General features: G+C 46.0%; 1 protein-coding gene across 1 annotated transcript in view; it reads left to right on the forward strand.

Moving 5' to 3' along the window:
* The window catches only part of RRP1B (ribosomal RNA processing 1B), a 37,723-nt gene that overhangs the window by 775 nt on the left and 13,249 nt on the right, over positions 1-23,699 (forward strand). The window contains exons 2-8 of the mRNA XM_033232616.1: positions 9,825-9,907; positions 13,078-13,135; positions 14,620-14,705; positions 15,379-15,440; positions 15,781-15,910; positions 16,987-17,051; positions 17,543-17,724. Coding sequence (XP_033088507.1) covers positions 9,825-9,907; positions 13,078-13,135; positions 14,620-14,705; positions 15,379-15,440; positions 15,781-15,910; positions 16,987-17,051; positions 17,543-17,724 — 666 coding nt within the window. The remainder of the gene's footprint in view (positions 1-9,824; positions 9,908-13,077; positions 13,136-14,619; positions 14,706-15,378; positions 15,441-15,780; positions 15,911-16,986; positions 17,052-17,542; positions 17,725-23,699) is intronic.

The raw sequence follows: 23,699 nt of genomic DNA on the forward strand, positions 1-23,699 counted from the left end.
CGAGGCGGGCGGATGACCGGAGGTCGGGAGTTCGAGACCAGCCTGGCCAATCCAACATGGTGAAACCCCGGCTCTACTAAAAATACAAAATTAGCCGGGCATGGTGGCGCATGCCTGTAATCTCAGTACTCGAGAGGCTGAGGCAGGAGAATCGCTTGAACCTGGGAGGCGGACGTTGCGGTGAGCCGAGATCGCGCCATTGCACTCCAACTTGGACAACAAGAGCGAAACTCTGTCTCAAAAAAAAAAAAAGAAAGAAAGAAAACCAGGTAATAGCAAGAAGTGAAGGAGGTTGCTCTTCTTGATAGACTGTTCTGGGAAGGCCTCTCGGGTGATGTTCAGCTGCGATCTGAAGAGAGATGAGCGGAAACCGCCTATGCAGAGGCAGGAAAGAGCTTCACGTGCCCTAGGAGTGGTTTGAAAGACCAATTAAGTTGTGGGTGGGCGGGGAGAGTGTGATGAGATGAAGTTGGAGATTGTAGGCAGTGGCCAGATCACACAGGGCTTTGTAGTGTAGATTTTAACGGCACTGCTGTTGAATGATTTCATTTACCTGATCCAAGAATATTTTCTGTAAACTCTTGAGTGAGCCCACACGATATGAACTACAATGTGTGACAGAGGTTTAAGATAAAGTTTGATTTAATTACTGATGGTACTAATACATTTAGAATCTGCTTAAAAGAACAGATATTATCTCCCCCATTACTGACATTCTCAGTTTAAGAAAAATCACCAGAATACCCAAAAAAAGAAAAGAAACTTTCCTGGGAAGTCTGGTAGAAAAAGGAATGAAGACCAAAATTCCTGACTTTGGTTCTATTAGGGATCTCCCTAAGAGATTTTGTTTCCTCTCACAGTTCCAGGTACCCCATATATGCCGGTAGTTTCTAAACCTAAATTGTTGACCCAGCCCTTTCCTACTTGCAACTGGGATGTGCCTTGCTAGCCTGGCTTCTCTACCTGGCACCTCACACTCAGGATGCCAAAAAACGTCGTATTTTCTTTCCCCGAAAGCCTGTTGTCTGCTGCTGCTCCTCTACCACCTGTTTTCTCTTCTTTTGGTTGCTAGTTCCCACCTGCCATTCGGATTCCAGCTGGACGCACGGGATTGTCCTGGACTCCTCTGTCTTCCTCATCCTCTTCCCCTGGCCCACATCCAGTGTCCCTCAGTCTTCCCTCCTTCGCCTCCTGATGAAAATAAATTCTCTGACCGTGGGCCCTTTGCATCTCACCCAAACTTCTACACCTGCATATTCCCTAACTGGTCTCCTTAACTTCATTTGTGTCCCCCCAAATCTGCCCTCCACAGACCAGCCCAAGGTCATCTTTCTAAAACAAATCTGATCCCACATCACCAATATTTTTTGAAATTCAGCATCTGCAAGTCATGTTCTGTCCTCAGGTGCTCTTCCTCCCTAAGCCTCATGTGACTGCTTCATGTTCCGTCAACAGAACCGGTCGTGGGTCTTGGTGTACAGCACAAACAATTTCTCACCTCTCTGCTTTTGCTTCTCCTGTTCACTCTGCAAAGATTCGCACACCTTCTTCACTCCCAGCATTCAGTTCAGTATCACTTCCTTCAAAAAGCCTCCCCTAGCATCTCGCCTGACTCCTCCAGGGTCTAAAACATCCATTGTATTTCTGTTGTAGCACTTAGCTACATTGCTTCTTAATTATCAATGTGCCATTCTACTCCCAAAACAGTGTAAGCTTCCATGTGTTTTCTTAGCCAGAAGTGGGAGTACATGCAGCCATGAAAGGTCTTGGCCTATACAAAAGTAGAAGACGAGAAGCAATACTTATGGTGCTAAGACAGCCTAGACAGAGCCTTTTGCTCAAACCCTTTGGTGAGCCAGCCCAGGATTTGCAGGTGCTGAGGTTATGCGGGGGCCTGAGACCAGTTTACACCAGTGCTCCAGAGTCCTGTCTGGTTAGTGCCTGTCACACCCAGAGTTTCTTGTCTTGTACATCTTGTTCACCACCACATGGCATGGAATACAGTGGGCCTTCAAAAAATAACTCTGCAGCGTGAACGTCACGGACAGTGATAATGGGACAAGAAAACACAAGGTCTCTGCCACAGATATGGCCCATCACAATTAAAACACAAGTTTGGAAATAACTTGGCCTGACATTTGGCTCCCGTTGACAGGCTCAAACTTTTTTGCATCTTGTCTTAGGCATCATAAAGGAAATCTGAGATTTCACTCTTCCTGAAACATGAGCTGTTCTGCAACAACATAAATAGATAGCTTTGTAATTTTAAAAATAAATTGGAAATCTTTGTATTGCTTTAAGTAACAGAATGTTGAGCTCATGCTTTAACTGTTCAAGTTGGGTACTCATAGTCCTAAAATGATCACTCTCCATGGCTTTCATTCATAAGAGCTTATTTGTCCCAGTTCATTCATTCATTGATATATTTAGCAAACATTTATGGAGTGCCAACTGTGTACTATTATGTACGCTACTCTTGGCACTGGGAATATAGCAGTGGACAAAACAATCCCTGCCTATCTTATCAGTTCTGCGACTTTAAAAATATTGACTAAAATGGAGAGGCATCCTAAAATCAACCTGGTGACAATTGAATTTGCATCATTGCTTTCTTTTTGGCAACACACAAAATAACAGTACATCTTACGGTTAATGCTATATTAGATTCAGTAAGAAAGTGTTTTTTTATAATGATGGGGTTAGGGTTCTCTCCGCCCAAGAGTTATAATAAATAGGAGTTGTGGATGTTCTGACCCTGGGGCATCTAAAATGGCTCCTGGGCTCATTACATGGTGAGAGTAGCTGTTGGATTTGCTGTTTTCAAATAGCAATTTGGATTGCTAATTTCAAAACCTACTGGTATTTCACATGTCTACATGTCTCACTTTGATGTTCACCTCTTTTGTGTGTTTTTGTTTTTTGAGACAGAGTTTCGCTCTTTCACCCAGGCTGGAGTACAGTAGCACGATCTCTGCTAATTACAACCTCCACCTTCCAGTTTCAAGCGATTCTCCTGCCTCACCCTCCTGAGTAGCTGGGAGCACCCACCACCACACCTGGCTAATTTTTGTAATTTTAGTAGAGACAGGGTTTCACCATGTTGGCCAGGCTGGTCTTGAGCTCCTGACCTCGTGATCCGCCCGCCTTGGCCTCCCAAAGTGCTGGGATTACAGGTGTGAGCCACACCGCACCCAGCCTTTGTTTTTGTTTTTTTGAGAGACAGAGACTTGCTCTGTTGCCCAGGCTGGAGTGCAGTGGCACAGCCTCGACTCACTGCAACCTCCACCTCCCAGGTTCAAGCTATCCTCCTGCCTCAGCTTCCCAAGTAGCTGGGACTACAGGCGTGCACCACCACGCCCAGCTAATTTTTGTATTTTTTTAGTAGAGACCAGGTTTCACTCTATGTTGGCCAGGCTGGTCTTGAACTCCTGACCTCAGGCGATCTGCCCACCTCGGCCTCCCAAAGTGCTGGGATTACAGGACTGAGTCACGGCACCTGGCCTACCTCATTCATTTTGAAATAACTAAACCTATATTGTATTGTTGTAAAAATGTAATTGTATTAAGTTTCAGAAATTTAGCCCCAAGAAGAAAATAGAGAAGAAAAGACTGGTGAAACCAAACTGCTTCAGATAATGTACTTTGCCTTTCAGAGTTTTGAAAGTAATTCAGTAATGAGCATTTCTGTCTTTTACTTTGAATACTTCAAAAATAGGTGGCTTGTTTTTATTAAATTCCTAAGTGAACACACACACACACACACACACAGACATAAATGGAAAATAGATGTTTTAAAAGGGAACCAAATAATGCCGGGCGTGGTGGCTCACGCCTGTAATCCCAACACTTTGGGAGGCCAAGGCAGGTGGATCACCTGAGGTTGGGAGTTCAAGACCAGCCTGACCAACGTGGAGAAACCCCATCTCTACTAAAAGTACAAAATTAGCCAGGTGTGGTGGCACATGCCTGTAATCCCAGCTACTCAGGAGGCTGAGGCAGGAGAATCGCTTGAACCCGGGAGTTGGAGGTTGCAGTGAACCAAGAACGTACCATTGTGCTGCAGCCTGGGCAACAAGAACAAAACTCCGTCTCAAAAAAAAAAAAAAAGGAAAAAGGGAACAAAATGTAAATAGACCCTAGGAATAGAAAGTGAGACAATTATTATTGTAATATCTCACCAACTGAATAGTGCTTTATCCTTACAGTGTTTCACACGTCTTGGGCTTGACCCTAACGATAAATCTTTCATATAGTATAGGTGGTAGAACTGAGGCCCAAAAGTCAGTTGACAGTTTTCTGATACTGGGCACTTGTTGGTAGGAAGCTGGGGCCTGAGCCAAGGTTTGTTTCTGTGCTACTGCATTGCCTCCTAGAAAAGAGACAATCAGAATATCTTTTCTCATTATATTAGCCTGTTCTTACGCTGCTAATAAAGACACACCGGATACTGGGTAATTTATAAAGGAAAGAGGTTTAATGGACTCACAGTTCCACATGGCTGGGGAGGCCTCAATCATGGCAGACAGCAAAGGAAAAGCAAAGCAAAGGCACGTCATCCATGGCAGCCGGGCGAGAGGGTATGTGCAGGAGAGCTCCCCTTTATAAAACCGTTAGATCTCATGAGACTTACTCATTCTCATGAGAACAGCATGAGAAAAACCCATCCCCGTGATTCAGTTACCTCCCACTGGGTCCCTCCCACCACATGTGGGGATTATTACAATTCAAGGTGAGATTTGGGTGGGGACATAGCCAACCCATATTACTCACCCAGCCCACTTTGCTGCCCACTGTCCAGGGTCTATTGTCACTGTCAGAATCTACTGTTTTCCATTATGAACGCCTCTGTAGCACATCATACTGTGCCTTTGCCTGTTATAGGTGTGGGCTATCCATAGTAGATACTGGGCAGACCATGTTATCACTTAACCGTTGGCTTGACCCAATGGTCTACTTACAAAACCATCTGGAGATAAATGTGCTGTTTTTAAGTGAGAAAGACCAGAATACAGAATATTAGGCCATTTAGGTCACACACACAACTGTGCTTTTCTGCACTACATGTAACTGTTCTGTAAATAAAGGCACAGGAAAGATCTGGAAAGATGCACATCAGACAGGTTGCATCAGTCCCTCTGGTTCAGAGCCTGGGATTCAGGAGGCAGGGAGCAAGACAAGCTTGTGATTATATCACTTTGATGGTGGTAAGGTTCTTTGCAATAAACCTGTTTTTATTAGCACTCTTTCAGTTGCAACTGGACAGAACATCCACACCCCGCTAGAGTTATTTTATTTTATTTATTTATTTGTTTGTTTATTTTTTGAGATGGAGTCTCGCTGTGTCGCTCAGGCTGGAGTGCAGTGGTGTGATCTTGGCTCACTGAAACCTCTGCCTCCCGGGTTCCAGCGATTCTCCTGTCTCATGGAGAATCTTGGTGCCATTCTCCTGGGATTAAGTGAGTGCTCACTTCTAGTTCCTGTGTGATCTGACTGTTAAAGAGCCTGGCACCTTCCTCCTCTCTTGCTATGTGACATGACAACTCCCCTTCGCCTCCAGCCAAGACAAGATGCTCCCTGAGGTCCTCACCGGAAGCAGATGCTGGAGCCATGCTTGTACAGCCTGCAGAGCCCCGAGCCAAATAAACCTCTTAGCGTCAGGTGTTCCTTTATAGCAATGCAACAGACTAAGACAATGATGTAACTGGAAGGGCAGGAGCGTTAATCAACTTAAACACAAAAAGAGGATTTAAAGGACCCAGGTGACTGTGTGGGGTCAGGCTCAGGGCACTCCTTGTCCTTGCTGGGCAGCTACATTGTGATTCCTCTCCAAGGCTCTCCACCTTCAAGCAGGGTACAGAGGGACTCTGTGGTCTGGGTGGGGCTTAGCCCACATGGAGAGGAGACGGCTTCTGCCAATTTAGCAGAATTCCCTTGGCCACAGGACAGGTTCAAGGAAAGCCAAGCGACCCTCTGCAGGTAAAAATCTTCTTGCTCAGTCCTTAGGAGTCTCTAGCTCTCTCCTTACTGGACTTGAAGAGAACACAGTTCATACCTGCTCCCAGCCACCTTGTAACACAAGTGGATCCTGTCTGAGAATGGAGACAGTCTTTGGGGCAGCAGAGGTTGCAGTGGAGAAAAACAAGGTTCTGGCACCAGCAGTTGAGCTCCTGCACAAATCTGTGCTTCACTTTCCCCCTTAAAACTAGCGTGGCAGCCAGGCGTGCTGGTTCACGCCTGTAATCCCAGCACTTTGGAGGCCGAGGCGGGCAGATCACAAGATCAAGAGACTGAGACCATCCTGGCCAACATGGCGAAACCCTGTCTCTACTAAAAACTACAAAACATAGCTGGGTGCAGTGGCAGGTCCCTGTAATCCCAGCTACTTGGGAGGCTGAGGCAGGAGAATCGCTTGAACCCAGACGGCAGAGGTTGCAGTGAGCCGAGGTTGCGCCATTGCACTCCAGCCTGGGTGACAGAGTGAGACTGTCTCAAAAAAAAAAAAAAAAAAAAATCCTTAATAGCATGAAATATCCAATCTGTTTAGTTTTTCTCATCTTCTCAAATTTTTTTTTTTTTTTTTTGAGACGGAGTCTCGCTCTGTCTCCCGGGCTGGAGTGCAGTGGCTGGATCTCAGCTCACTGCAAGCTCCGCCTCCTGGGTTTCCGCCATTCTCCTGCCTCAGCCTCCCGAGTAGCTGGGACTACAGGCGCCCGCCACCTCACCCGGCTAGTTTTTTGTATTTTTTTTAGTAGAGACGGGGTTTCACCGTGTTAGCCAGGATGGTCTCGATCTCCTGACCTCGTGGTCCGCCCGTCTTGGCCTCCCAAAGTGCTGGGATTACAGGCTTGAGCCACCGTGCCCGGCCTCATCTTCTCAAATTTTTTTATGACCAATCCAAATTAGGACCACCCGTTGCGTTTGGTTAATATGTCTGCCAAGACACTCTTAAATTCTAACAGTTCTTCCCATCTTTTTTTTCTGTACAGTTTATTTGTTGGAGGACATGGGTCATATGCTTTGTAGAGTTTCACATATTTGGGGTTTGTTGACTGCATCCTGTTGTCTCACTTACCATGTTCCTCTGTCCCCTGTATTTCCTATAAACTAGTATTAATAGTTAAGATTTGACACAGTTGGGTTTTTGTTTTTTTGTTTTGTTTCAATTTTGTAAGAAGACTTCACAGTTGGTGCAGCGTTCTTCCTGCCGGCATCGCCTCTGCCATCTGATGAGTGATTATTGCCTGTGCGTGTTAATGATCGCTCAGTTGGTTTGGGTGTGGATGGTCTGACACATCCATTTTCAAGTTTCTTAATATTGTTTGTTTGTTGGTTGGTTGGTTGGTTGGTTGGTTGGTTGGTTGGTTTGTGAGACAGAGTTGCTCTGTTGCCCAGGTTGGAGTGCAGTGGCACGATGATAGCTTACTGCAGCCTCAAAGTCCTGGGCTCAGGTCATCCTCTCACCTCAGCCACCTGAGTACTTGGGACTACAGGCACATGCCACCATGCCCTGCCAATTTTTTGGTTTTGTTGTTGGGGTGTGTGCATGTGCGTGTGCGTGTGTGTGTTTAAGACAGGGTCTTGCTCTGTTGCCCAACTGGAGTACAGTGTTGTAGAGACTGGGTTTTGCTATGTTGCCCAGGCTGGTCTGAAACTCCTGAGCACAAGTGAGCCGCCACGCCTGGGTGATATCTTTTCATCTAATGTTTTAGCAGCCATTTATGATCCTTGCCCAAAGCCTTTAATTCACTGGGGATATATGTGGTCTTTGAACATGATTAAATATAAGTGCAGGTCACTGTGACCAAGAAAAAAAGTTATTGCAATCATGACCACAGTTGGCTCAGCTCTACTGGGATTTATCACTCATACCATACTTACGTTAGCCGTGTGAGGATCCCCAGGCACGATTTGTTCATAACAAGAGGGCAAGAGAACCAGTTGGTACATCTTCTCTCCAACTGTGAAAGGAAATATACTTTAATAAACTAGTTTTATGTTAGTTTCTGGTATCTTGGTTTTACATGGAAAACTATCAGAATCAAAATGCAGGCTGCGTGTGGTGGCTCACGCCAGTAATCCCAGCACTTTGGGAGGCCGAGGCCAGCGGATCACCTGAGGTCAGGAGTTCTGGACCAGCCTGGCCAACATGGTGAAACCCTGTCTTCACTAAAAATACAAAAAATTAGCCAGGTGTGGTGGCGCATGCCTATAATCCCAACTACTCTTGAGGCTGAGGCGGGAGAATCGCTTGACCCCGGGAGGCAGAGGTTGCAGTGAGCCTAGATTGTGCCACTGCACTCCAGCCTGGGCAACAGAGCAAGATTCTGTCCCAAAAAAAAAAAAAAAGAAGAAGAATCAAAATGTACCATTATAAAATTGTTGATGGGAGAAAGACCCTTAGTAAAGTGGAAATCAATACCTATAAATTAAGGTAAATGCACTCTGAATACACTAAATAAACTTTGGTCCATCAAAAAAGGTCTTTTTGTCACTTTTTTTTTTTTTTTTTTTAAGAGACAAAGTCTCGCTCTGTTGCCCAGGCTGGAGTGCAGTGGCGCAATCTTGGCTCACTGCAAGCTCCGCCTCCTGGGTTCATGCCATTCTCCTGCCTCAGCCTCCAGAGTAGCTAGGACTACAGGTGCCCGCCATCACGCCTGGCTAATTTTTTTTTTATTTTTAGTGGAGATGTGGTTTCACCGTGTTAGCCAGGATGGTCTCAATCTTCTGACCTCGTGATCCACCCACCTCGGCCTCCCAAAGTCCTGGGATTACAGGCGTGAGCCACTGTGCCCGACCCTTTTTGTCACTTTTTAAGCATCTTTTGGAGTATTAAGATCACGTTGATTCTAAATATTTGTTTGCATTCGTCTAATTTATAGCACTTTGTTGCTCCAAAAGATTTCTCCTAGGATCTCCTAGTAAAATCCTCATAAAGACCGTTTGTAACACACATCAAGACTTGAGGTTTCTGTTTGTGTTCTAATTTCATGGTCCATAGGCTCGGAAACTCCAGGAGTGTACACCTACCTTATCATTTTGTGATTCTTTATGTCAGTCAGCAAATACTTTATGACACCTGGGGTCTACTCAGGAGGTCTAAGGCTGAACGAGACTGGTCATTTCGTCATAGATCATGAGGCAGAGGTAGATCCCTAAGCAGCTAGAGTCAGAACAAAGCCAACCCTGGTGATGCCGCAGTAAATGATCACCGTTACAGGGAGGGTGATTGGGAGGCAGCCACTTTCGACCTCATACTAGGATCCTTAAAAGGTCATTTTTGCAAAAATATTCCAAAGTAGTGTCAGCGTCCCCAGGCCCTTTCCTAGGCCTTGGACACTCAGATGTACTGTTTGGAGCTCCTGTGTCCTCAGCCTGGCTGGTTTTCTGTTCCTCGGAAGCCCCGTTGCTGGGGCTTCGTATGAGCAAATCCCCCGCATCTCTTGTAGATTTGCAGTTTTACTTCACAAGACCAGCGAAAATGTCAGTGTGCAGGATGGCTGCACGTGGTGGGCAGGGAGGGCCTTGAGGGGGAGCTGATTTCCTGAGTGGCCACTTTGTTCATGAATTTTGTGTTGTGATGACATTTGCTTCCTCACACTGAGGCCAGGCCACTACTGCCACCCTACCCTGTAGCTGATAAAGCTGCAGGTACAGTAGTAGTTTATTTGTGTTTCTTTTATAATAATAACGAAATGTTTGCTTCCATTTTTTTAAAAAGACGTGCAAATGAAAGCATTAAAATCTATGTGGTACTTCACCACTTTCTAAACTTTAAGAAAGGAGATGCATAGATTCTAAGATGTTTGTGCTGTTTTGCCTTCCAGGAGGTTTCAGTCAGGAAGAACTTCTAAAAATCTGGAAGGGGCTCTTCTACTGCATGTGGGTGCAGGATGAACCCCTTCTACAGGTAACGTGCGTTCCCTTTGTCATGCTCCCTGGTTCTTGCTGTGTCTGGATAAGAGACTTGAGCGCTCACGCTGTGCCAGTCCCCCAATACACTGATGCACACTGATGGTCATGCTTCAAGGAGTCATTTTCTTACCTCTTGTCCATACAGAAAGGGATGCAGTGTCAACACAGTTAGGTGAATTGTCTTTCCAAATAAAATGAAAGATGTGCATTCGTTGTCAATTTACTATTGCTCTGTAAAATTTCATAGGTTCCCTGCTAGGTTTTACATTACTTAAAGTTTCTCTCTTCTGGTAAGTTTATTTTTTGTGGTCAAGGATGGCATGACAGGAGCACTAACTAGTGAAGACCCTGTGAAACCCAGGACAAGGCAGCCACTTCGCTGGGCTTTCGGTTCCATGGAGAGCAGGCAGTAGGCGCTCCGCGAAAGCCTCCCTGTTAAAGCCGAGTTGCCTGCGCAGTCATCCAAACATGCAGCAGGCTCGGTCTCTCTCTGCAGGGCCTGCTGAGCCCACCACCAAAGCCACCACTAAAGAAGTGACTTTCACTTTTTAAAAGCTTTGTTCTGACCCATAAACGTAGATCGGATCTGCCTCTGTAGAGGTAGAGGAAGCTTGTCCACCCGCGAACCACATGTGGCCCAGGATGGCTTTGAATGCAGCCCAACACAAATTCGTAAACTTTTTAGGACCTTGTGAGATTTTTTTTTTTAAGCTCATCACTATCATTAGTGTTAGTGTGTTCTGTGAATGGCCCAAGACAGTTCTTCCAGTGTGGCTCAGGGGAGGCAAAAGACTGGACACCCCTGAGGTAGAAGAATCAGCCTTGAGAAGTGCTTGCAGGTCTCTGATGCAGATGACAAGTCCTCAGGGTGAGATTTTACTTTTCTGGGTTTTAACGTGCAGCCTTGCCATTTCTCCCATGCTGCGTAATAACTTGTTTTAATTCATTTTTATTTTACTGAACATATTTTGAGTAGGAGCAGGGCAAAATATTTCTATATTACATTCAAAAGTAACAACCAACAGCTTTAGTGGAGGAAGAAAACCAACGGACAGGAACCTCATTCTCCCACAAAGGAAAACAGACCGGGTGCCGTGTGAGTGAGACCGATGAGGAGTGTGCTTTTCTCACGGAACCTCAGGAACAGGGGGCATCTCCCCAGAGTGAGCCTGCTGCACCTCAGCAGGGCATGCTTTTCCAGGGACCCCTTCACCCAGGACAGAGCCCAGAAGGCTGGGTTTACCTTCACATTCCCCCTTGCCTCTAACCAGGCGGGGGAGGCCTTTCCCGTGGTGTGCAGTGAGCATCCCAGCATCTAACCTCTGTGGGGTCTGCCAGGCGGGGGGGGCCTTTCCCGTGGTGTGCAGTGAGCATCCCAGCATCAACTCTGTGGGGTCTGCCAGGCGGGGGGGGCCTTTCCCTGGTGTGCAGTGAGCATCCAGCATCTAACCTCTGTGGGGTCTGCCAGGCGGGGGGGGCTTTCCCGTGGTGTGCAGTGAGCTCCCAGCATCTAACCTCTGTGGGGTCTGCCAGGCGGGGGGGGCCTTTCCCGTGGTGTGCAGTGAGCATCCCAGCATCTACCTCTGTGGGGTCTGCCAGGCGGGGGGGGCCTTTCCCGTGGTGTGCAGTGAGCATCCCAGCATCTAACCTCTGTGGGGTCTGCCAGGCGGGGGGGGCCTTTCCCGTGGTGTGCAGTGAGCATCCCAGCATCTAACCTCTGTGGGGTCTGCCAGGCGGGGGGGGCCTTTCCTGGTGTGCAGTGAGCATCCCAGCATCAACCTCTGTGGGGTCTGCCAGGCGGGGGGGGCTTTCCGTGGTGTGCAGTGAGCATCCCAGCATCTAACCTCTGTGGGGTCTGCCAGGCGGGGGGGGCCTTTCCCGTGGTGTGCAGGAGCATCCCAGCATCTAACCTCTGTGGGTTCTGCCAGGCGGGGGGGGCCTTCCCGTGGTGTGCAGTGAGCATCCCAGCATCTAACCTCTGTGGGGTCTGCCAGGCGGGGGGGGCCTTTCCCGTGGTGTGCAGTGAGCATCCCAGCATCTAACCTCTGTGGGGTCTGCCAGGCGGGGGGGGCCTTTCCCGTGGTGTGCAGTGAGCATCCCAGCATCTAACCTCTGTGGGGTCTGCCCTGCTGTCTTTGTGTTTCCCAGGATTTCTGGAATTATGATGAAGTGGTTTTTTGGTTTGTTTTTGGTTTTGTTTTATTTTGTTTTTGTTTGTTTTTGTTTTTGTTTTTGTTTTGTTTTTTTGACAGTCTCACTCTGTTGCCCAGGCTGAAGTGGAGTGGTGCAATCATGGCTCACTACAGCCCCAGCCTCCCTATTGCTCAGCTGATCCTCTTGCCTCAGCCACCCAAGTGGCTGGGACCACAGGTGCACGCCTCCGTGCCTGGCTAATTTTTGTATTTTTTTGTAGAGACTGGATCTCATTGTGTTGCCTAGGCTAGCATTGAACTCCTAGACTCAAGCGATCCGCCTGCCTTGGCCTGCCAAAATGCTCGGGCTCCCATTACAGGCATGAGCTGCCATGCCCAGCTTAGATGTGGGTTTTTTGGTTGTTGTTGTTTTGAGACAGAGTCTCGCTCTGTGGCCCAGGCTGGAGTGCAGTGGCGCGATCTTGGCTCACTGCACCCTCTACCTCCGAGTTCAAGCAATTCTGTCCCAGCCTCCCAAGTAGCTGGAACTAGAGGCACACGTCATCACGCCTGGCTAATTTTTGAAGTTTTAGTAGAGCTGTGGGGAGTGCCATCTTGGTCAGGCTGGTCTTGAACTCCTGACCTCAGGTGATACACCTGCCTCGGCCTCCCAAAGTGCTGGGATTATAGGCGTGAGCAACTGCACATGGCCAGATATAGTTATAAAGCCAAGAACTGATAACTAAATTATTTCATCTCTAGTTTATTTGAACTGATAACTAGAGATGCTTTTTTAAACATGTAGCTTAACACAGTTCTTGCAGACATACCAAGTTAGCATACTAGTCCATCAGTACTGGAAATTACACATCTGATAAAATTCAGATATTCGGATACATACTTCTTAGTGGAAGTGACAAGAGGCGTAGACCTTCCCGCCAGCAGAAGTGGGAGGAGGAAGCAGGCCGCGGCACGAGCATCTCATGTTGGCCCACGATAACCCCCATTTTTCTCCCCAACCCCGCCTCTGCAGGAAGAGCTCGCCAACACCATCGCACAGCTAGTCCACGCTGTTAACAACTCAGCAGCTCGTAAGTCCTGTTGTTTCTTCTCCTTCCTTCCAAGTTTTCCCACGTGCTAGTTTAATGGGAACCTTGTGCCGGTATTGTGTAGATGTCAGTGGACAAGCCATTGCTGTTTTTAAAAGCTGTGATAAACTTAGTCATTGACTTGGTGAGAGGGCAAAGTGTCTTAGGGAGAATCGATTTGACATCTCAGAGATTTCAGAAAGTGCTTCTAGAAATAACAATCCTCCAGAATCTTCAAATTCTGAGTTACTTTAACTTGCAGCCTGAAGAGCCAGATGCAGGGTCCATGGTGACCTCTGGATGCCAGGTTCATCTTCCCCAAGAACAGAGCCGTCACTGGTAATAAATAAATACACAGAAGACACCACTCCTGGTGTCTCAACCAAAGAGAAAAGAAATTAGTTAGGGTGCTTCTGTGTCAGGCATTGATTGCTTACAAAGGAAGAAAAAGGCAGCAGACTTCGTTTGTTCTGCTTAACGCTTTTCGGAAAACCATCCTAATGATTTCAACAACCCCCAGTGGTGCTCTGAATATTAACTGACTCGTATTGAACAAAATTCTACATATGATATATAATAGATTTGCAAAGATGAAAAAAGAATTGTGCACAAAGAAAGAAAACCAAAAAATCAACAAAAATTGTTTTTGAATAAAAAAGTGCCAGTTTTGTGGGTCAGAAGAGAAAAATTGAGCGCTTTGTGCTGTAGCTCACCCAGACGACACCTCTCATTAGACAAAAATATGAGTTTCTATATGGATTATATAAGTGTCAGAATTAATGGTTTTAGACTCATTGTTAGGTACCAGTGCAGTAGGAAGAGTCACTAGAAATAAAACAAGGAATCTTTTTATTTTAAAAGGAATGTGGGTTTGCAGTGGATAAAGGAAAAATGCTCCAGAGAGCATTCAAATCTAACATTACAAGGTTGCCAGCCCTTCCTATTATTCTGTTTTTATTTAAATGCAAAAGATCAAGGCTGGGTGTGGTGGCTCATGCCTGTAATCCCAGCACTTTGGGAGGCCAAGGTGGATGGATCACCTGAGGTCAGGAGTTTGAGACCAGCCTGGCCAACATGGTTAAACCCCGTCTTTACTAAAAATACGAAGATTAGCCAGGTGTGGTGGTGCTCACCTGTAATCCCAGCTACTCGGGAGGCTGAGGCAGGAGAATCACTTGAACCCAGGAGGCAGAGGTTGCAATGAGCTGAGATCTCATCATTGCACTCCAGCCTGGGCCACAGAGTGGGACCCCGTTTCAAAAATTAAAAAATTAAAAAGTAAAAGATCTACACAGTCCAAGTGATGTTTAAAAATAAATGTAAAAGAAATGATTATTTTTAATCATCAAACATTTTTTAGCTGCCCAAGAATTACTGAGAAAAGTGAATAATAAATAATGCTAGTTTGTTCCTCTTCATTATTTTCTTGCTATATGTTAATATATTGATGTGGAAGCCAAGTATTTAGAGCCTTTTGTTCACTGCAGAACACCTGTTCATTCAGACCTTTTGGCAAACCATGAATCGAGAATGGAAAGGAATAGACAGGCTGCGCCTGGACAAATACTATATGGTAAGATCTGCCACAGTTACTTCAAAAACTCCGGGGAAGAAAAGAATGTCCTTTATCTTGAAAGCAATGGAAAGGTTTATTTGTGAAGCAAAACAAGCCACAGCTTAGTGTGAAGGAAGAATTTGAATGTGTCCTGGAAAGCTTCTCTGTTTTAGCTTTTGTAGCTCTTAAGGATGAGTTTGGGGAGCGTTAGTGAATATGTTGGGTATTTTTTGAGACAGAGTCTCTCTCACTGTGTTCCCCAGGCTGGAGTGCAGTGGCGCAATCTCAGCTCACTGCAACCTCCACCTCCTGGGTTCCGGTGATTCTCATGCCTTGGCCTCCTGAGTAGCTGGGACTACAGACGCCCATCACCACTCCTGGCTAATTTTTCTATTTTTAGTAGAGATGAGGGTTTGCCATGTTGGCCAGGGTGGTCTTGAACTCCTGGCCTCAAATGATCTGCCCACCTCAGCCTCCCAAAATGCTGGGGTTACAGGCGTGAGCCACTGCTCCTGGCTCTGAATATGTTTTTTGATCTAGAAGTTAAATATGAGTGTTGTGAATATTTTTTTACTTTTGGAAACCAGGCCATACCAATTTCATTGGTCCCCTCATTCTGCTGAGCTGATAAATATTGCTTACCTTTCCTTTTTTTTTTTTTTTTTTTTTTACAAAAATTGCCTATCTTTAGCTGATTCGTCTGGTCCTGAGGCAGTCCTTTGAAGTCTTGAAGCGAAACGGCTGGGAGGAAAGGTCAGTAAACTATTCGAGTTAGCATCTGGTAGCCTTAAAACTTAAAAGGTAGTAGAGTGTCTGTCAAGTTTTCTGAACTTGTAGAATACCATGAGACGCTCGATACACCATTACCTACAGAGAATTGAAATCCAGTAGAAGGCATAGAATAGCTAAGTCTATATGACAATGAACATTTTATACTGATTTAAGTGATTGCTTTTTTCCTTGTAAAATGATTTCAGTCTTGCACTGATGGTCACGCCGTGTAGGCCCCAGACCGGAGTATTTTTGCTTCTCTTTGGGAAGTGAGAAGTGTTGGCGCACTGTCATTAACAGAAGCGTGTGTTTGCTTCTTTAGCCGAATCAAGGTTTTCTTGGATGTCCTGATGAAGGAGATCCTGTGTCCTGAGAGTCAGTCTCCTAATGGAGTGAGATTCCACTTCATTGATATTTACCTGGATGAACTCTCCAAAGTTGGGGGGAAGGAGGTAAGCAGCTGCCGACAGGCTGCCTATGGGGTGAGAGGGGCCACCAGTGTTTGCAGTAGTTGCCAGTGAATGACTGTGGGGTGCCACTTCGCATGACCAGCGACTGTAGCAGTGTGAATTGCTTCAGTCCTGTCTGGGAATGTGTCCTAAGCAGCTGGTGGGGCGGGATTTGTGCACTGAGGATGTACATGACAGTCTTACCTGTAAAATAGAATTGAAAGCAAGCTACAGACTCCACTGAAGAACTCACTAACACAGGGGAGTGCTCAGGATCTAGGGAGCTTTATAAAGCCGTAGGAAAAGCTGTGCAAATGGTAGACATTTTTAAGGTATATACAAAAGAGACAAAAGGCTAGAAAGGAAACACACATTTTTTAGTACGCAGATCATTCTCTGGATGTGGGAATATGCACAGATTTTGCTTTCCTTTCACAGATGTTTTGCAGGGAACAGGTATTTTTTTTAATTAAAAGAAAATATGTTATATTCAAAACAATAATTCTTTTGTCTCACACGTGGAGGCATGGTCCCTGTGACCCCTCTTGTAGAGGCAATGTACGTATGTCCTGTGTCAGGTTTGTCCAGCCCGCTGCCTGAGAGCTGCATGGGTCCCAGGGCAGTTTTGAATGTGGCCCAACACAAATTAATAAACTGTCTTAAAATATTATGAGATTTTTTTCTTTTTTTTTGCATTTTATTTTATTTTTAGCTCATCAGCTATCGTTAGTGTTTGTGTATTTTATGTGTGGCCCAGGACAATTCTTCCAGCGTAGCTCGGGGAAGTCACAGGATTGGGCACCCTTGTTCTGTATGTTGGGCGGATACGATCGTGCAGGTTGGGCTGGGTGCCTTTCTCCAGCCACTGCACTGAGATACCAAGTAGCTGGAGGGCAGCCTCGATATTCAGCCTGGCTCCTGGCTTCTGTGGTGTTCCCTAGGGGCGCCTTGGGGTTGTGTGAGACAGGCATTGCTTGGTCTAACTCCACCTTTGTCAAAGATGTGAATGGTCCCTTTTTCAAGGACATGTCAAGGAGGGCAAGGCTCTTTCTCAATTTTTCACTTTTTCTAAATTACAGCTTTTAGCAGATCAGAATCTCAAGTTTATCGATCCGTTCTGCAAGATTGCTGCGAAGACTAAGGAGTAAGTGATCCCCATGTTGGTCCCGACTGCTCCAGGCACTTGGTCCCCACTGCTCTGTGGCACTTGGTCCCCACTGCTCCGGGCACTTGGTCCCCACTGCTCCATGGCACTTGGTCCCCACTGCTCCGGGCACTTGCTCATGGGGAGTTGCTTGCCGTCGTGCATCCAGGTGCGGGGTACTCAGGACACTGCTTCACAGCAGAGAGCAGCTGGAGAAGGCGGCCGAAGCTTCGAGCAGTGATTTGCCTCTTCTAGCTTCAGTATTTGACTCACTCATTCCAGGGGGATGCCCTCCCACGCCCAAAGATCTGATTGCTGGGTGTCCCATGCCGTCGGGTGCCACTTAGGCAGTTCCTCGCAGATGCTTGCTGGCCCATAGGGCCCACTCCAGACCACAGCCATGTGTGCAGGGCTTCCCTCTGCGCTCCTGAAGCCAGAAGGCCAGGCCATTCGTTCTCATCACATGCTCTCCACTGTGCTTCTACCCGCAGCCACACCCTGGTGCAGACCATAGCTCGGGGTGTCTTCGAAGCTATCGTAGATCAGTCTCCTTTTGTGCCTGAGGAGACGATGGAGGAACAGAAGACAAAAGTGGGCGATGGTGACCTCTCTGCTGAGGAGATCCCTGAAAATGAGGTGTCCATGAGAAGAGCTGTCAGTAAAAAGAAGACAGGTAGGAGGATGTTCTTGGTCAGTCTAGCTTTCTTTCTGGTAAAATCCTCCTCAGACAAACAGTTTTTAATATATTTGTTGGCATCTTACTGAATGCAACCTAGAGTTGATGACTCTGCCTCAGCCCTTCCCAAGAAAAGCAGCAGAGGTGGGTTCATTGTGCCTGGAGGGTGCCTAGCAGGGCTATAGGGAGACCTGAGACCTGTCCCATGTGGCATACACACATTTCTGTACCTCCCAGGATCTCAGGACTGTCCTCAAGGATTTTACATTGTCACTGCTAGTGCTTTCTGTGCCTCCCAGGATCTCAGGACTGTCCTCAAGGATTTTACATTGTCACTGCTAGTGCTTTCTGTGCCTCCCAGGATCTCAGGACTGTCCTCAAGGATTTTACATTGTCACTGCTAGTGCTTTCTGTGCCTCCCAGGACCTCAGGACTGTCCTCAAGGATTTTACATTGTCACTGCTAGTGCTTTCTGTGCCTCCCAGGATCTCAGGACTGTCCTCAAGGATTTTACCATTGTCACTGCTAGTGCTTTCTGTGCCTCCCAGGATCTCAGGACTGTCCTCAAGGATTTTACATTGTCACTGCTAGTGCTTTCTGTGCCTCCCAGGATCTCAGGACTGTCCTCAAGGATTTTACCATTGTCACTGCTAGTGCTTTCTGTGCCTCCCAGGATCTCAGGACTGTCCTCAAGGATTTTACATTGTCACTGCTAGTGCTTTCTGTGCCTCCCAGGATCTCAGGACTGTCCTCAAGGATTTTACATTGTCACTGCTAGTGCTTTCTGGTGCTTTTTGTTTGCTTTGTTGTTTTGTTTGACGTATTTCAACACCTTAGCGTGGCCTCATTCCTACGGGTTACTCGAGGGACGTATGCTTGTTTCTGTGGCTGTCCTTTCTCAACTCACCACTTCCTTCAAGGTTCTTTTTCTTGGGATGTTTACATGCCCGCTGTGGACTGGCATCATTCTTACTACTGTTTTGTGTCTGCAGACTTAAGGTAGAATATGCTTTTGAAGTTGCAGACCCGTCCAAATTCTCAGTACTTTATCTGAATGCACAAAATGAGGGGAATGGTTAGGTCACAGTTTACCTGCTTTTGAAGTGTTATATAACCATTTAAAAGCAAAGTTCCTAAAAACTAAGGACCAAAGGAAAATTAATATACATATATATGTGTGTTTTACAGTGCGGCACCAACTCTGTGGAGAAGGAGCCTGATTTGTTGTTTGGGTTTTCTTTAATTATTATGGCTATATAATAGTTGTGCATCTGATTTGTTTTTAAACGTTTATTTGTGCTTTTATTTTTTTTCATAAAAGGTTATTTTATTTATTTTGATAATTTAGGGGGACAGGTGGTTTGGGTTATATGGATAAGTTCTTTAGTAGTGATTGCTGAGATTCTGGTACACCCGTCACCCGAGCAGTGGACACTGTACCCAGTGTGTAGTCTTTATCCCTCACCCGCCTCCCACCCTTTCCCCTGAGTCCCCAAAGCCCATTGTATCATTCTTCAGCCTTTGCATCCTCATAGCTTAGCTCCCACTTTTAGGTGAGAACATAAAATATTTTGGTTTTCCATTCCTGAGTTACTTCACTTAGAATAATGGTCTCCAACTCTATCCAGGTTGCTGTGGATACCATTATTTCATTCCTTTTTATGGCTGAGTGGTATTCCACGGTATATATACCACATTTTCTTTATCCACTCACTGATGAATGGGCATTCAGGCTGGTTCCATGTTCTCACAGCTGTGGATTGTGCTGCTATAAACATGCGTGTGTAAGTGTATTTTTCATATAGTGACTTCTTTTCCTCTGGGTAGATACCCGGCAGTGGAATTGCTGGATCAATGATAGATCTACCTTTAGTTCTTTAAGGAATCTCCATACTGTTTTCCATAGTGGCTGTACTAGTTTGCATTCCCACCAGCAGTGTAAAGTCTTCCCTTTTCACCACATCTGTGCCAACATCTTTTTTTTTTTTTTTGAGACGGAGTTTTGCTTCTTGTTGCCCAGGCTGGAGTGCAGTGGTGCCATCTCGGCTCACTGCAGCCTCCACCTCCCAGGTTCAAATGATTCTCCTGCGTCATCCTCCTAAGTAACTGGGATTACAGACACCTGCCACCAGGCCCAGCTAATTTTTTGCATTTTAGTAGAGATGGGTTTCATCATGTTGGCCAGGCTGGTCTCAAACTCCTGACCTCAGGTGATGCACCCACCTCTGCCTCCCAAAGTGCAGGGATTACAGGCATGAGCCACCATGCCCAGCCACCAACATCTATTTTTTTTTGATTTTTTAAATTATGGCCATTCTTGCTGGAGTGAGGTGGTATCTCATTATGGTTTTCATTTGCATTTCCTTATGTCTGTTGACCATTTGTATATCTTCTTTTGAGAATTGTCTGTTCATGTCCTTAGCCCACTTTTTGATGGAATTTTTTTTTCTTGCTGATTTGTTTGAGTTCCTTGTAGATTCTGGATATTAGTCCTTTGTTGCCTGCATAATTGGCAAATATTTTCTCCCATTCTGTTTTATTCTGCTGATTATTTCTTTTGCTGTGCAGAAGATTTTTAGTTTAATTAGGTCTCATTTATTTTTGTTTTCATTGCATTTGCTTTTGGATTTTTCTTTTTGGAGACAGAGTCTCACTCTGTCTCCCAGGCTGGAGTGCAATGGCACGATCTCGGCTCACTGCAGCCTCTGCCTCCCATGTTCAAGTGATTCTCATGCCTCAACCTCCCTAGTAGCTGGAATTATAGGTGGGCGCCACCACACTTGGCTAATATGTCTTTGTGTTTTTAGTAGAAATAGGGTTTCACCATGCTGACCAGGCTAATCTCGAACTCCTGACCTCAAGTGATCCACCAGCCTCAGCCTCCCAAAGTGCTGGGATTACAGGCATGAGCCACTCCTCCCAGCCTCCAGATTTATTATTTTTGCTTAGTCTTGCTTTGGCTATGCAGGCTCTTTTTTGGTTCCACATGAATTTTAGGATTGTTTTTTCTAGTTCTGTGAAGAATGATGATGGTATTTTTATGGGAATTGCATTGAATCTGTAGATTGCTTTTGCCAGTATGGTCGTTTTCACAATATTGATTCTACCCATCCGTGAGCATGGGATGTGCTTCTGTGTTTCCATGAGTTTGTGTCATCAGTAACTTCTTTCAGCGGTGTTTTGTAGTTTTCCTGTAGAGATCTTCTGCATCCTTGGTTAGGTATATTCCTAAGGTTTTTGAGGTTTTGTTGTTTGTTTTGTTTTTTCTTGTCGTCGTTTTGGTGGGGGGTTTTTTGCAGCTGGTGTAGAAGGGATTGAGTTCTTGATATGGTTCTCAGCTTGGTCGTTGGTGGTGTGTAGCAGTGCTACTGATTCGTGTACATTGATTTTGTATCCTGAGACTTTGCTGAATTCATTTACCAGTTCTAGGAGCTTTTCAGATGAGTCTTTAGGGTTTTCTAGGTATATGATCGTATCATCGGCAAACACCGACTTTGACTTCCTCACTACCAGTTTGGATGCCTTTTATTTACTTCTTTTGTGTGATTGCTCTGGCTAGGACTGTTTGTGCTTTTAAAACATCTGGAAGGATAAACCAAAATGTTTTATTTAGTTATTTAGAGACAGGGTTGGCCAGGTGCGGTGGCTCAGGCCTGTAATCCCAGCACTTTGGGAAGCCCAGGCGGTTGGATAACTTGAGGTCAGGAGTTCAAGACCAGCCTGGCCAATATGGTGAAACCAAGTTTCTACCAAAAAGGACAAAAATTAGCCAGGTATGGTGGCATGTGCCTGTAGTTCCAGCTACTTGGGAGGCTGAGGCGGGAGAATCACTGGAACCCAGGAGGTGGAGGCTGAAGTGAGCTGAGATCGTGCCACTGCACTCTAGCCTGGGCAACCAAGCAAAACCCTGTCTCAAAAAATAAATAAATAAACAGATAGCTAGATAGATAGATAGAATAAAGAATCTATTTTTTTTTCTTTTTAATTTCTAGACCTGATCAACAGGAAGTAATTTCAGGAAGTAACTTCATTTATTTATTTATTTATTTTAATTTTTTTTTGAGACGGAGTTTCGCTCTTGTCGCCCAGGCTGGAGTGCAATGGCGCAATCTCGGCTCACTGCAACCTCCGCCTCCCGGGTTCAAGCGATTCTCCTGCCTCAGCCTCCCAAGTAGCTGGGATTACAGACATGCACCATCATACCATGCCCGGCAAAATTTGTATCTCCCTGTTGGTCAGGCTGGTCTCGAACTCCTGACCTCAGGTATTCCACCCGCCTGGGCTTCCCAAAGTGTTGGGATTACAAGCGTGAGCCACTGTGCCCGGCCAAGAATCTTTAAAAGAAAGAAAAAATACTCTGGCCAGGCATGGTGGCTCACACCCGTAATCCTAGCACTTTAGGAGCCTGAGGTGGGAGGATCGCTTGAGCCTAGGAGTTGGAGACCAGCTTGGGCAACATAACAAGACCCTGACTCTATAAAAATTTTACAATTAGCCAAGCATGGTGGCACATACCTGTGGTCTCAGCTACTCAGGAGGCTGAGCTGGGAGGATCAGTTGAACCTGGGAGGTTGAGGCTGCTGTGAATCATGATCATGTCACTGCACTGCATCCTGGGCAACAGAGCTACCAGCGACCCTGTCTCAAAAGAGAAAGAATAAAAGAAATAGTCTAGTCTGGGTGTGGGGGCTCATGCCTATAATCCTAGTACTTTGGAAGGCCAAGATGGGAAGATCACTTGAGCCCAGGAATTTGAGACCAGCTTGGGCCACATAATGAGACCCCCATCTCTAAAACAAAACAAAACAAAAAGAAATAGTCTGATTTTAAGTTTGATGTAGATAACAGAGTTGACTAGGGACCTGGAGCAAGTGTTACGTGGTCATGGGACCACATGGGAGTAGTCTCTGTGTCCCTCCGCTCCCCACATTTCTGTCAGCCTAACCTGGACACAGACTCTCTTCGAGTGCAATTCCAGATGTTCCCTCCCAGTTACGTTCATCAAATGCGTGCTGCACCTGCCTCGTCCTCCCCAGGCCTCACCCTGATGACACACCACTAATAAGCTTAGAGGGTTCCAGAAACAGTACATGTTTAAGATAATTTTGAGTTCTCCTGAGTCTGTTTAATCTGCTTCTTCATAGGTTGTAACACTCTTTGAAAGTTTTAAGTGCTAAAAGTTGCGTTAATATTGACTTGTGTTTCCTGAAGCATGCTCGGGAAGTGACTGTACTGCTGTGACAGGTTCTCACCAAGGTCCTAAACTGACCTGAGACTAGGGCCAGACTTCTGCATCCATGCTGCTACCCCTGGTGGTCCAGGGCGATGCAGTGTCCCATCCACTTGCCTGCATCCCTGGACAGGAGCTTCCCATTCACCACAGCCTTCGTCCTAACGGGACAGTGTGGCGGGGGAGGGAATCATCGAAGGCAGCAGGGAATTGGGGTTTTATGAGTGCAAAAGGCAAAACATGTGCTTTTTCTCAGACTTATTTCCATTCCCATAGCCTGAACAATCAAAATGTCCTGGGAAATTATAAATGTCTTTGCAGAGTTTTTCTCCTGAAAGAAATTTTCTTTCGTTTTTTATTTTTTTGAGACGGAGTCTCGCTGTCACCTAGGCTGGAGTGCAGTGGTGCAGTCTTGGCTCACTGCAACCTCTGCCTCCTGGGTTCAAGCGATTCTCATGCCTCAGCCTCCTGAGTAGCTGGGATTACAGGCACCCGCAACCACACCCAGCTAATTTTTGTATTTTTAGTGGAGATGGGTTTTCGCCAAGTTGCCCAGGCTGATCTAGAATTCCTGGCCTCAAGTGATCCACCCACCTCAACCTCCCAAGGTGCTGGAATTACAGGTGTGAGCCAACGTGCCCAACCTTCTTTTTTGTTAAGAGACACCTAATTAGACAGTGGCTTCTGTGGAAGTAGTCACTTCTGTGTATTTGATATGTCAAGAATTTAGTCTCGGTATATT

This window comes from Trachypithecus francoisi, unplaced genomic scaffold, assembly GCF_009764315.1.
Source record: "Trachypithecus francoisi isolate TF-2019V2 unplaced genomic scaffold, Tfra_2.0 Lachesis_group14, whole genome shotgun sequence".
NCBI lineage: Eukaryota > Metazoa > Chordata > Mammalia > Primates > Cercopithecidae > Trachypithecus > Trachypithecus francoisi.